The 15,124-nt window shown below is 37.9% G+C and overlaps 1 protein-coding gene across 3 annotated transcripts in view; it reads right to left on the bottom strand.

The window, feature by feature from the left end:
- The window catches only part of MALRD1 (MAM and LDL receptor class A domain containing 1), a 600,846-nt gene that overhangs the window by 472,173 nt on the left and 113,549 nt on the right, over positions 1 to 15,124 (bottom strand). For all 3 annotated transcript variants that reach the window (XM_042230497.1, XM_060397269.1, XM_042230498.1), the window contains exons 16-19: positions 9,547 to 9,699; positions 7,986 to 8,091; positions 7,164 to 7,531; positions 2,530 to 2,942 (exon numbers count right to left, since the gene is read on the bottom strand). In XM_042230497.1, the coding sequence (XP_042086431.1) occupies positions 2,530 to 2,942; positions 7,164 to 7,531; positions 7,986 to 8,091; positions 9,547 to 9,699 (1,040 nt within the window). The remainder of the gene's footprint in view (positions 1 to 2,529; positions 2,943 to 7,163; positions 7,532 to 7,985; positions 8,092 to 9,546; positions 9,700 to 15,124) is intronic.

The raw sequence follows: 15,124 nt of genomic DNA, 5'->3' as shown, positions 1-15,124 counted from the left end.
CAATATTGATGCTTTAGATTCATAACCAAAGGAATTTTGGTTAGTTCAATGGTCATCTGACTCTGAAACCACTCCCTTACAAGGCTGATTTTCTCCTGAAAACCAATTCTTTTTATTTTATTTCTTATTTTGTACTGGGATATAACTGATTAACACTGTTGGGATAGTTTCAGGTGGACAGCAAAGGGACTCCACTCTCCCCCAAACTCCTCTCCCATCCAGACAGTCATGTAACACTGAGCAGAGTTCCATGTGCTATACAGTAGATCCTTGTTGGTTATCCACTTAAAATACAGCAGTGTGTATAACCCAAACTTCCTAACAATCCCTTCTCCCCATCCATCCCCTTCCAGAAACCATAAGCTCAATTCTATAACTGAAGAGCAATTCTTCAGTAAACATCACAAGGAAAGTTTATCCATTTAAATACTGCTGCTGCTAAACCGCTTCAGTCGTGTCTGACTCTGCGACCCCATAGACGGCAGCCCACCAGGCTCCCCTGTCCCTGAGATTCTCCAGGCAAGAACACCGGAGTGGGTTGTCACTTCCTTCTCTAGTTAAGGCCAAATTACAACTGACCTGATTAGACATTAAGAATTAACTTGAAGTGGATGAGCAATTATCAAATAAAAATCAAAAAAACCCCTTCAATTTCATTCCACCTGATTATATGGATCTTACTACTGGGCTGGACAGCAAGATATCACTCTGCACCTTGCAGACTAGGTTTCATGATGTCATCTTATGTCTATCAGGACAAAACACCAACCCCGATGTGTTCTCTACTGAGCCACATTCAATGTATATCTATGACGATTAGAAGCTCAGGTGGCCTGCAGCTAAGTTCTGGGCTGTAAAACTCTTTACTAGAGACATTTAGATAAAGATAGTGCTTTCAATTGGGGTAACTGAGAAGTTTAGAATATGCAAAAAAAAAGATTTAGCCAGTATAGGTAAGAAGTTTCTTCCAATATATTATATGTATGTCTACTTGGCCAGAGGGAAAAACAAATATTCAACACTCCTACATACAACAGGCTATATGATACATCAGAAAGAGAATGAGGGTTTCCCCGGTGGCTCAGTGGCAAGAAATTTGCCTGCCAATGCAGGAGACACAGGTTCAATCCCTGATCAGGGAAGATCCCACATGCCATGAAGCACCTAAGCCTGTGCACCGCAATGATTGAGCCTGTGCTCTCTAGCCTGGGAGCCACAACTACTGAGCCCATGTGCTACAGCTACAGAAGCCCACAAGCTCTGCAGCCCACGCGCTGCAACAAGAGAAGCCAAGGCAATGAGAAGCCTGCAGACCTTAGCTAGAGAGTAACTCCCACTCACTGCAATTAGAAAAAAGCCTGTGCAGCAATGAAGATCCAGCAGGGCCAAAACTAAATAAAATTCTTTTATTAAGCAGAGTAAAAAAAATGCATTATGAAACAACAACAACAACAAAGAAACACAATGAGCATGAATTAAATAGACATTGTGGGTTCTAGAACACGTCCCTGTTTTTCTGCTCACCATCTATCTGGCCAGGAGCTCAGCTCGTAAAGAATCCACCTGCAACGCAGGAGACCCTGGCTTGATCCCTGGGATGGGAAGATCACCTGGAGAAGGGATAGGCTACCCACCCTACTGTTCTTGGGCTTCCCTGGTGGCACGGATGGTAAGGAATTGACCTGCAATGCAGGAGACCTGGGTTTGATCCCTGTGTTAGGAAGATCCCCTGGAGGAGGGCATGGCAACCCACTCTAGTATTCCTACCTGGAGAATCCCCATGGACAGAGGAGCCTAATGGGCTACAATCCATGGGGTTGCAAAGAGTCAGACAGGACTGACTGACTAAGCATGGCACAAAAAACAACTTCAGTTTTTCCCTTCTATAAAACTGGCAAAAAGAATCTTTGACTTACCCACTTCAGGGAATTGCTGAATCAAACAAAGTATGCCAAAGCCCTTTACAAAACTGTAAAAGCACATAAGCATTTGAACTTGCTATTGAAACACTGACTTTTAGGAGAAGGTAGGAAAGATTTAAAGAATATTCCATCTAGAGGAAGGAAACCTAGATTCAAAGTCTGGTTCTGCCCCAGAATAGCTCTTCCAAAAATGTTTGCTCTCTTCCTGGATTTTTGCTCCTTACTTACAAAATCTGAGGGAATGAGAGATTCAAAATAACAAATTTAAGAGTCTGAACTTTTGGCAGAAGATTAGAGATTGAGCCAAACTCTTTTTTTTTTCTCCTCCAGGTTTTTCATTTCAGCACAATGACTTAGATTGGAAGAACCTACAGCTGTGTTCAATGCCATGTGTCCACCTATAGAAATTTCAATCACATGTTACTGGAGGTAGTCAAGGAGGAAGGAAACCTAACAAGTTTGGGTACACCTTTAATTAAATGATAAATGCGAGTCTAGCTAACTGACCAAAAACTTCACTTTTAATTCAAGAACATAGAGATCTTTCATATTCCTTAAACGTTCTGACACCACTTTGAATATACCTTGTGAAAGCCATTGTCCATACCTGAAAAGGCTGCCTGCTGAAAAGGCTGAGAGATTTCCGTATCCAAATGGGGCCTTGATTCCCAAATATATGCCAAAGCAGCTGTCCTCTTGTGTTGTTCCAGACTCGCTGGTAGACGGCCAGCCTATAAATGTGCTTTCCGAACATGTGGTAGTACAAGCGGAAGGTGCAGCCCTCCGCATCAGTGGCATTAAGGATCGGGCTGAGCAGAGCAGCTCGGTGCTGGAAAACCTGTGGTTCAGAAGATTCAATGTACAGATAGTGTCCTTGAGCTGTGCCCAAAGTGTTATCCTTCATCGGCCCTGTATTAAGCGTTGATGTTGGGCCCTGGTACCGAGTCCAGTCGAAATCATCTTCTGTATCTTGTTCCCAGTTACAAATTCCATTTTCAAAGTTACACTGAAGTTCGGGTACTGAAATGGGCATTAAATAAAATCAAAAGATCATTAAGGACCAAAATGACTATGAATGAGAATACCAGTTGCTACTTTGCTTCTGCCAAGGTACACCATTCTAACCTTTTTTAAAGCAACATTAGAGCACACAGAGTTGGACACGACTGAAGTGACTTAGCAGCAGCAGCAGAGCAAACTTTTAAGAAAAGTAAATCTTAGCTAATACATCAAGCAATAATATTTTATAGAGGGAGGTGGAATCACTTTGGCCATTATTTTCCAAATGCTTTTTATACCCATCCCCTGCCCTGTAGCACTATCTCAACCTTACCCACAGCTGGCTCACTGCAACAAATTTCTGTCTCCATGGATTTCAACTTCAGCTGAGTGTTCCAATCACCAGTGAACATTAGAAAAATTAAAGTTCAAATTCAGCTCCAGATATGTTGATTTAATTGGTCCAAATTGTGTACCCATCAACTGAGAGGATATTTTACTAGCTCCCTTGGTAGTTCTAACTTGTACTGCTGACAAGAATCATACTAGTTCTCAATCTTTTGGAATGGCCTGGGGTGAATGATAAAGTTGTTTACTCCTTGGTAAAGTCCTGTACAAACACTATGTCAGGTATGGAAGGAAGCCCAATTTTTAATAAGCACCCAAGATGATTCTGAGGCAGGTGTTTTCCAGACTTCACTCTGAAATTGAATTCTTCTCTCTGGATCCATCCCACCTCAGTTCCAAATATCCCTCCTTTGTACCACAATGACCATATTTCAATGGTCGCTTATCATTTTTCTTCTCTATTCAAAATCCTTTCATATTTACTTATTTAATCTTAACTTAAATCTAAACTCTATCTTTCAAGCTTTACCATTCCCAAATTAAAATAACTTCCTGTTCATCCACAACTGTCTTCCCCCTTGGCATGCACTAATTTGTCAGCATGCCCTAAACATCTCACCTCTCCCTCTTTCTCTATCGCTGCCTCCTATGCTGTGTGTCTCATCAGTTGTTAGCTGTGTCCCCTCAGTGGTAATCTTTTCTACTCACTGGGTTGTAGCTCCTTTGAGCTGATGCTTTAAAATCTTTTCTTTATCTATTTGTTTGGCTTTTCCAGGTCTTAGCTGTGGCATGCAAATGCTTAGCTGCAGCATGTGGGACCTAGTTCCCTGACCAGCGATTGAACGCGGGCCCCCCGCATTGGGAGCATGGCGTCTTAGCCACTGGACCACCGGGGAAATCCCGGTGCTTTTAAACTTTTAACTCCCTTCAGTCAGTAGAAGAACTCAAAGTGTTTTTAAAGAATTGGTCAGTCCCTTATCCACTCAACACTCTACCTACATTTGTAGGATAACACTGGAATGTATTCATTTTTCAAGATGTGACAATTCTGTTGACACCAAGTACTTTTTTAGAATAAATGGGATAGAATATACATTTAACATTATTTGGGTAATGTTAATTTAGAATCAATGAAGATTCCACATTTTAACTTCATTTACATAAGTTAATATTTTTGAAAGACAAATGTCACCTGTCCTCTATTCATCTTACTAACGGCACTTGGCGCCAAAGGTGAACAAATATTCTGAAATAATAAATAAAAGCATATGTGAGTTAACGCAGCCAGGCAAGAACAAATCATCTGTCTCGAAACCTAGAGAACAGGAGCTTAGACCTAATGAAGGGAACCAAGAGAGTAAATGTCAAACGGGAGATGAGCTTTCCTTTGATATTTCCTCACTTGTGACTAATCAAGCGCAGCTGTGACGTGAACTGGGCCCCGCAGGTCCTCAGCAAGTGTCAGTTTGGGGCTGTGCAGCAGAAGGGGGATGTCAAGCAACTGTGTTTTTGACATAAAACTGGCACTAAAGCCAACAGATTTTTTCACATTGCCTGTCTTCAGACTGACTGCATGCTCAATCTTTATTTCAAAAAGGAAGGCATATAGCCCCACCCTTAAATGAAAGACCACGTTCCACGCATACTTCAGGAAATACAGCATTGATTTCTGGATGACTAATGCATTCTATGTTAATAAAGTACTAAATCTAGGGACTTCCCTGGTGATCCAGTGATTAAAACTCCACACTTCCACTGTAGGGGGCACGGGTTTGATCCCTGATCAGGGAACTAACATCCTGCATGCCACATCGCACAGCCAAAAAATAAAAAAAAATAAAAGCTAAAAAATAAAAATAAAAAGTCTCCATTAAAAAAAAATTACTATGTCTATGTCTATTCTTATGGCTGATTCACAGTGTTGTACAGCAGAAACCAGCACAACATTGTAAAGAAATTATCATCCAATTAAAAATATTTTTAAAAATTACTACTTCTAGATGGAAGGCTATGAGCGAAAGTGACAGTCACTATGGTTTCCTCTCATTAATATTTAGTCAGAAGAAGTATTTTAGTATTACAGCCATACTGCCAAAATCTTATTCTACTCAGTTAATACTGTGAAGTTTGAAGGATAATTGGCTTATCTTTAGTAATAGATCAGCATTTTTCAAGGAGTGGGGTTTGAAGTGAGTGAAAAAGATGAAAAGGCTTTTGAAATTTGCAAAAAATAAATCACTTTTAGGACAAGCAATGCTTCTTATAACAGCCATTGGTCGAAATCATCAATTTCATTTATATGCACTAAAGTTATTAGTTGTGTAACAAGCTGCATGGCAATTCTGACTTTAATGTGCTTGACTGTATTAAACACCACATATGTGCAAAATTCTCCACAATATTTATATGGAAATTTCTCAGTGTAATGTTTCCTATGATGTTCCAAGTATTTGATGGCTTTCCTTTGCTTTATGACAAGCCTTCCAATTTAATAGGCACATAGACTGAATTTTAAGGATCGTTGCAATTTCTGGACAAAGAAAAATGCAAACTTTTCTTGATATATTTTGGTAATTAAAAAAGAAAAACCTCTCTTAGCTTGCGATTCATTTTCAGAAACAAATGCAGCCGGCACTACCAGGAACCAGGTTTAATAATTAAACTGCAAGAGGTACATAATCATCAGATACCATCAACTTTTTGGTAATTTAAATCAGAAATTCGGGACTTTAACATCTCACTCTCTGCTCCCTATATCTAAGACATCATCTAATGTCCCTCCTAAAGGTCCCTCCCGCAAACTTTAGCCACTGCATCTCCACCACTGTCACTGGAGAGAGGCTGCCAACCCCTCTCCTGAGAACTACTGCTACAGATTCCTAATAAGTATGATCCAGTTTCCTCTAATCCACTCGTTACACTGTATCCAGTGTATCCAGTGACATTTCTAAATCTTAAATTTTAAAATCAATTTTATTATATTACCTTCCTTCTTAAAAACCTTCAAATGGGGAAAAACTTCCTTAAAATGGTCTACAAAGATCTGATAACCTGGCCTCCCCCTTCATCTCCATCTTTATGTTGCATCCTAGTTCTCCCTCAATGCTTTGCTCTAGCCATATGGGTATCTTGCAGCTGCTGTGTGGTCATGCATCAGGGTTTTGCACATCTTCATTTACTCACTATTTTTCAGATCTCAGTTAAGTCACCATCTCTAGAAAGTCCAAAGCCATAATTATATAAAGTCACAGCATCTGTGAAGTCCTGTCTAAGCTCCTGTCATTTTACATTTATTTTTTAAAATATGTGAATAATATCTATCTCCTCAATGAGACTGTAAGCCCCATGGGGTCAGGGACTCTGTGTAATTGCGCTCATCACTGTATCTCTAGTATCTAGTTCATAAATCTACATAATAAATACTGATGGCTGACTAATCACACAAAACATTCATTCAACTTTGGAACAATGCTTAGGGCCTTTGTCTTGATGGACTAGGAAAACAATGAACTGATCAAGCTCACCACCATCAAAATGTATACCCATGGCTGATTCATGTCAGTGTATGGCAGAAACCAACACAATATCATGGAGCTTCCCCCTAGTGGCTCAGTCGATAAATAATCTGCTTGAAATGAAGGATACACAGGTTTGATCCCGGTTGGGAGGATCCCCTGGAGAAGGAAATGGCAACCCACTCCAGTATTCTTGCCTGGAAAATCCCATGGACAGAGGAGCATGGCAGGCTACAATCCATGGGCCCACAAAAAGTCAGACATGACTTAGCAAATAAACCACCACCACCAGCACAATTTCTTAAAGCAATTATCTTTCAATTTAAGTAAATAGATATTTTAAAAATTAGTAAGAGGGACCAGAAAGAAAGATACTTACCACAATTGGCTTCATCAGTATAATCACCACAATCATCCACCAGATCGCATAATTGAAGTCTTTTTACACAAGTCCTAGTGTGCAGGCACCAGAAATGATCTGGCCCTTCGCAGCTCTTCGAGGGGGGTGGAAGAAGACAGTTTTCAAATCTGATATCATCAATCGCTGAGACACCAACATAAATGCCAAGACTGACTTTATGTATCAACAAATGGAAGGGCTGAGTAAGACGTCCAAGCTGAACAACTACCTGTGACCACTGGTCACCCTGGTTATACAATACTCTCCAGAGTACCGTGGACTCGCTGGAATTTTCCATGTGTAGCTGTAACTCAGCTGCCCCCACTGATAGGCCATAGTTATAAAACCTGAAAGAGAACAAACACAAGAAATGGAAATGATTTCTGGAAAAGACTAATTGTGTGACTTTTACTCAGTCAACAGTCAATCAAAAATGAGTTATCACAATAGATGCCTTTATTTAATACTGTGGCCACCCATTTGAAAGAGCTTATCTGCTCAGGTGCATCCTCTGACTCTCAGGACCCTGAGATCCTTTCTCAAGGAGTTCAGTCCAGAACCCAGGAAGCAGAGTTAATTATAATCCACTGTTGGAGGAAGAGCCCTTTTTATTTTAAGAAAGAACATTATACATATTGATAATGTGCTCCTAAGTAAAATGCTAAATGTATGGATCTAATACAATAGCTATTTTTTAAATAAAGCCAAATTATAGGAAAAATTACAGCATCAAGTATATGCAGGACTATGCTTACAACTACCAGGCTGCTAGAGTAATTGACCATTGTTTTCAATATTTACCAGAAGGAAAGAGTGCATCCAGGTCCTGTCTGGCTGAAAGTTGGGCTCAGGAGTTTAGCAATTTGTGATAAGCTGTTGCTTTTCTTCAGAATGAACATAAAGTGCCCTATTGGAAAATAAGAAGAAATCATAACTCAACCTACTAAATTCTAAAATGAGACATCTGTCTGTAACCCCTACACTGAAGACTATACAACAATTAAAAATCAATAATAGTGATTGTTGGCAAATTTTCCTTTATGAGCACTCAACTATTATCTAGAGCTGGGCCAAAATGATGCCAAAACAACTGGCAGTTTCCATTAATTCAGTCAAAAATATATCTATACTCCATCCCCAAAAAACCCATAAAGGATAATTTCTTTTTTGACAACATAAGTACAATAGATAATATTCAACTCTTCTATTATTGTTTAGTTGCTTGGTTGGGTCCAACTCTTTGTTGACCCCCTGGACTGTAGCCCACCAGGCTCCTCTGTCCATGGGATTTCCCAGACAAGAATGTGGGAGTGGGTTGCCATTTCCTACTCCACACTTGTCCTATGTTGTAGTATCATAGAACTTGACTGCTTCTCTTTTTCTCCTCAGACTTAAGCAAAAGTAAATTGAAGTACAGATCTCCCTTGATTTAAGATGAAGTTATGTCTCATAAACCCATCATAAGTTAAAAATACCAAAGTCATAGCACAGAAGAACTCTACTCGATACTCTGTAATGGCCTATATGGGGAAAGAAACTAAAAAAAGAGTGGATATAGACATATACACTCTGCTCTGTTTAAAATGGATAACAGGGACCTACTGTATATAGCACAGGGAACTCTGCTCAGTGTCAGGTGGTAGCCTGGATGGGAGAGGTGTTTGGGGGAAGAATGGATACATGTAGATGTACGGCTGAGTCCTTTTGCTGTCCACCTGAAACTATCACAACACTATTAATTGACCATACTCTAATGTAAAATGAAGTTTTTTTTTTTTTAAAAAATGTGTATTTTAAAATACATACATCAGATATATGTATAACTGATTCATTTTGCTGTATACCTGTAACTAACACGACACTGTAAATCAACCCTATGTAAATAAAAAGTTTTTTTTTTTAAGGAAAATATTGAAGTTCAAAAGGCATTTGATACACCTGACTTACTGAACATCACAGTTTGACCTTCCTCCCTTAACCTTGCTTAGACCACTTACATTAGCCCACAGTTAGACAAAATCATCTAACACAAAGCCTATTTCATACTACAGTGTTGAATATTTCATGTGATTTATTGAATGCTCTACTGGAAGTGAAAACCAGAACAGCTGTAACTGTTCGATTGCCCATCATGATGATCACGTGGCTGCCTGGGAGCCACATCTCTGCCTCTTCCCAGCATCAGAAGAGAGCATCACAGGTGTATCATTATCCCAGAAATGGTCAGAATTCAAAATGTGATGTATAGTTTCTATTGAATGTGATCTCTTTCACACCATCATTAAGCTGACAAATCATTAGGTCAAACCATCATTAGCTGGGGAAAGTGGGTAGGTTCGGAGAGCCACTACAGGCATCTTACCTTGAGATGTGTTGTGAGTGTGATCCCGAGGTGGAGCCTGATCCTCAAATTCAGCAGAGAGGTTACTTCTGGAGCTCCAGGTCCACTCAAAATCATCACCATGGACTGCTTCAAACCAACCGCAGCTATCTGTTTCAAAGTCACATTCGGTAACTGAAAAACAAAAACGCAGCTTTTCAGTAGACTCTTGAAGGTGATCACGTGTTTAAAGGGTAGCCAGAGTTCAATGGGAATCACCTTGTCACATTTCCCTAAGTAAAGTTTTATTTGAGGAAGAAAAGGATGCTATCTGATCCCCTCAAAAAAAAAAAACAAAAAAAAACAAAAAATGGGAAAATTGATAGGTAGAATCAACAACTTAAGAATGCTTTCCAAATATTTTTCTAACAAATAGCACTGGGACTTCCCTGGCAGTCCAGTGGTTAAGATGTCACTTTACAATGCAAGGAGGTGCAGGTTTGATCCCTGGTCAGGGAGTTAAGATCCCACATGCCTTGCAGTGAAGAAAACCAAAACATAAAAATAGAAGCAATATGGTAACAAATTCAATAAAGACTTTAAAAAACTATCCTCATCCAAAAAAAAAAAAAAAAAAAAGAAGAAGAAGAAGAAGAAAGAAACCTTAAAAAAAAAAAAAAAAAAAAGAAACAGCATCATTTGGCCACATTGCTCATAGAACTGCAAAGGTCTAATTTATCCTGATACTTATGCTAGTTTCTCTGTTATCACATTATCTGGAAGGTTTCATTGTTCCTACAGACTACTTTAAACCAAACCATGAAAAACTACTTCTAAAAAATTTAATATTTGAAAAGTCCATGGTTTTTAACATTAATGTTCACTTCTGATATTTGTAGAGTTACTATTTCCCAAAGCATCAAATGTATCACCTAATAGGCACAAGGCAAAATAATATGACCTACTTTTCAAGTAAAAAGGAAGAGAAACAGTTAATTTCCATAAAGGCATTCTGGAGGAGGAAGAGAAGAAAAAAGTAAAAGGGAAAGAAGGGGAAGTTTTAATAACAGTAGTGTGGAATTAAAACTAATATGTAGTGAATACCTAAGGGAACAGACCCTATACAGTAGCCTTTACATAAATCTAAGTTTCACAATAGTTATGTGGAGAAGGTATTATTATTGTTGTTTTACAGAGGAAGAAAGGAAGGTTTAGGAAAGCTTTTAACTTAACCAAAGTCACATAGGTAGAAAGTCGTAGAGATTGATTGAAATCAAATATTCTGGCTTCTACTCTAATACTATTTCTGCAACTGTTGACAGTAACTTTTAATTGTCATTAGATTGGAAAAGGATAAACCAAAAAGGCATGATCTGAATTTGCTTAGTGAGGATATTTAGGTGTTACTACAGACTCCAGTGAAAAATAAGATTTGCCCCATTGATGATTATTACATTGGGATCCTTGGTGCTGGATATGTTTATCCAAGGACACAGTAATAAACTGCACAGATCTTCCTTTAAAAAAACAATTTAGAAAGTAATCAGTATATTTAAGAGATAAAAGTATAAAGTAAATCACTCAATGAAATTATAAAATTTTACATGGTAAAGGCAATTTTATCTAACAATAAGTTATGTTTAATTTTGAAAATACTCCTTCCACATGGGAAATGGTGACTAGTAACATAATAAAATTTTTTTATTGTTTTAAGATTCTAGATTTCAAAAATATGTTTTCTATCAGGTCTTCTGGCCCAAAATATGGCCAATAGAATACTTTCAAATGTTATCAAAAGTCAATGAGAAGGCATGAATACATTTAAAAATATTTTGAAAATGTTGCATCAACTTTAATAAGCAAGCAATAATTATATTTCAAGAGACAAATAGAAATAATCAAAATGGAGAGACAATTGCTACACTTAGAATAAAGATTTTCAAATAAAGTCTAGAAAGCAAAATTAAGTGCTATTCAAAAGTGACAAACAATAGTGATAAATATGACAAACTAGGGACAAATGCTAAGAAAATTTAACTCTTTGTATTTTCAAAAGCCATCTCTACCAATACAAATAACCCATAAATATGCATAGATTCCAGTATGTAGATGCTATTTCAATCCCAAAGAAAGCAAATACTTTTGATTCCTATTTCAGACAATCCCAAAAATAGGATCCAGGAGTTTTGTTATGCACATATAGAAAGAAAATAAGTTGTTGCTACTGTATAATATCTATCCCACATAGATCCCTGAAAATGGAACTTTGTCATCTACTATCATGGGATATATTGCCATGGAAATAAATGAATATTCAAACAGTAGTAAAATTTAAGAAACTACTGCAGCAATTCTGTAGTTCTCAGATAAAAATCTTTATCTTTGAAGAGACTTAGGAGGCAATTATGCTGTTAAAATTCAAATATGCCTTGTTAGTATACTTTGTTTCTATATATTTAGATTTCTACACACATTTAAAAACTCAATTTGACTGATCAGAGACATAATAATCAGATGAAACCTTCTCAAATTAAATAGGACTTCCCTGGTGGCTCAGACGGTAAAGCGTCTGTCTACAATGCAGGAGACCCAGGTTCGATCCCTGGGTCGGGAAGATCCCCTGGAGAAGGAAATGGCAATCCACTCCAGTACTATTGCCTGGAAAATCCCATGGACAGAGGAGCCTGGTAGGCTACAGTCCATGGGGTCGCAAAGAGTCGGACACGACTGAGCGACTTCACTTCACTTCAAATTAAATACACACCTTGTCAATGGTAAACAAATGTCCTAGTCTGGAGGGGGGATGTGGATAACGGGGAGGCAATGGATATGGACTTCCAACCTACAGAACTAAGAGATAGTAAATAAAAGTTGCCTTAAGAAACTAAGTTTGTGGTAGTTAGTGAACTAGCAATAGAAAACTCATGTATTGAGTAGAGACTGATGGCTGATTTCTCCGAACACTCTGGAGATAACTTTCCATTTTCTTCTGGTTTCCACTGTTTCCATTACAAAAGTCTAATAGTCAATCTTTGACAGTGATTTATACTTTTCTCTAGCTGTTTTAAAAATGTTTCACTTTGTTATAGATTTTTAGCAACTTCACTATGATGTCCCCACATGGTTTTCATTTTTATTGTTTTCATGCCCATAGGGCTTCTTGAAATATGGTTTTGTATCCTTTTCAATTTGAAAGCTCTTAGCTAAACTCTCTATGAACACTGTCTTGTGTTTTTTTTTTCTTTTTCTGGGACTCCAAATATATAACACTAGAAATTCTCACTGCTCTCGCATGCTTTTTGTCTTTTTCTGTAGTTTCAATCACTTTATTTTACTTCACCTTTTCTCCCGATCTAAAGTCTAATTCCCTTATCTCATTAGCTGTGTATAGTATGCTGATAAACCATTGATGAGTTCTGAATTTTGATTATTCTATTGTTGGAATTTAGAAATTTCATTTAGTTCTTTTTTATGTCTTCTAATTATCTGCTCAAATTCTCAGCTTTTTTTTTTTTTTAAACTTTGAGCATAGTCTCAATTCAATGTCTGATAACTGCTTTATCTGGAGGGATTTTTGTTTGGTTTCAGTTTTAATTGAGCTTTTTCTTTCCTGTGGCCTCACCTCATTGGTGTCTAAGTGCTTGACACGATACATAATAAAAGGTAAAATAATTTGGGACCTAAGATATTACCTTTTTTCAGTAAGATTTATGTTTGTTTCTGTGGGCATGAAGAGTAAATAATATTCGAAGATTACACAAAACTAACTTCAGAGATTGAGGGTATTTGGAATTGGGTTTGAGACTCTGAGGAACCATACCTTGCAGTTCACACAGATCTCTTAGATACAGATTTTAGGCACTGCAAACAAAACTGCAGAGTTTACCAACCCATATTTAGTATACTAAGCCTGGACTCCAACATGTTCCCTTGTCTAACAAGACTTCCAAATTTCTATACACTAATTCTCAACTACCAGTTCCGTGTTGGCATATGAAGTGGTACTAAACACCAGGTTCCGTTATCAGGGCTTTCATCTCACTGGTCACTTAATTTGTCCCTTTTTACATCTTCAATGGATTCAAGTGATTTATAAACATCTTTTTTATTTTATTTCTAGTTGTTCTCAGAGGGTGTCCCAAAAAAATCTTCCATAACTAGAAGTTCTAGAATTTTTTATTTCCTTTTTTTTCATTATTTATTTATTTTTATTTTACTTTACAGTACTTTATTGGTTTTGCCATACATTGACATGAATCTGCCACGGGTGTACACAAGTTCCCAATCCTGAATCCCCTTCCTACCTCTCTCCCCATATCATCTCTCTGGGTCATCCCAGTGCACCGGCCCCAAGCATCCTGTATCGAACCAAGACTGGTGATTTGTTTCTTACATGACAGTATACATGTTTCAATGCCATTCTCCCAAATCATCCCACCCTCTCCCTCTCCCTCTCCCTCAAAGTCCAAAAGTCTGTTCTATACACCTGTGTCTCTTTTGCTGTCTTGCATACAGGGTTATCATTACCATCTTTCTAAATTCCATATATATGTGTTAGTATACTGTATTGGTATTTTTCTTTCTGGCTTACTTCACTCTGTATAATCAGCTCCAGTTTCATCCACCTCATTAGAACGGATTCAAATGTATTCTTTTTAATGGCTGAGTAATACTCCATTGTGTATATGTACCACAGCTTTCTTATACATTCATCTGCTAATGGACATTTAGGTTGCTTCCATGTCCTAGCGATTATAAACAGTGCTGTGATGAACACTGGGGTACATGTATCTCTTTCCATTCTGGTTTCCTCAGTGTGTATGCCCAGCAGTGGGATTGCTTGGTCATAAGGCATTTCAATTTCCAGTTTTTTTAAGGAATCACCACACTGTTCTCCATAGTGGCTGTACTAGTTTGCATTCCCACCAACAGTGTAAAAGGGTTCCCTTTTCTCTACACCCTCTCCAGCATTTATTGCTTGCAGACTTTTGGATAGCAGCCATTCTGACTGGTGTGAGATGGTACCTCATTGTGGTCTTGATTTGCATTTCTCTGATAATGAGTCATGTTGAGCATCTTTTCATGTGTTTGTTAGCCATCTCTATGTCTTCTTTGGAGACATGTCTATTTAGGTCTTTGGCCCATTTTTTGATTGGGTCATTTATCTTTCTGGAATTGAGCAGCATAAGTTGCTTGTATATTTTTGAGATTAGTTGTTTGTCAGTTGCTTCATTTGCTATTATTTTCTCCCCATTCAGAAGGCTGTCTTTTCACCTTGCTTATAGTTTCCATTGTTGTGCAGAAGCTTTTAATTTTAGTTAGATCCAATTTGTTTATTTTTGCTTTTATTTCCAGTATTCTGGGAGGTGGATCATAGAGGATCCTGCTATGATTTATTTCAGAGAGGGTTTTGCCTATGTTCTCCTCTAGGAGTTTAATAGTTTCTGGTCTTACGTTTAGATCTTCAATCCATTTTGAGTTTATTTTTGTGAATGGTGTTAGAAAGTGTTCTAGTTTCATTCTTTTACAAGTGGTTGACCAGTTTTCCCAGCACCGCTTGTTAAAAAGATTGTCTTTACTCCATCGTACATTCTTGCCTCCTCTGTCAAAGATAAGGTGT

This window comes from Ovis aries, chromosome 13 (genome assembly GCF_016772045.2).
Source record: "Ovis aries strain OAR_USU_Benz2616 breed Rambouillet chromosome 13, ARS-UI_Ramb_v3.0, whole genome shotgun sequence".
NCBI lineage: Eukaryota > Metazoa > Chordata > Mammalia > Artiodactyla > Bovidae > Ovis > Ovis aries.
This window is presented reverse-complemented; position numbering and strand designations above follow the sequence as displayed.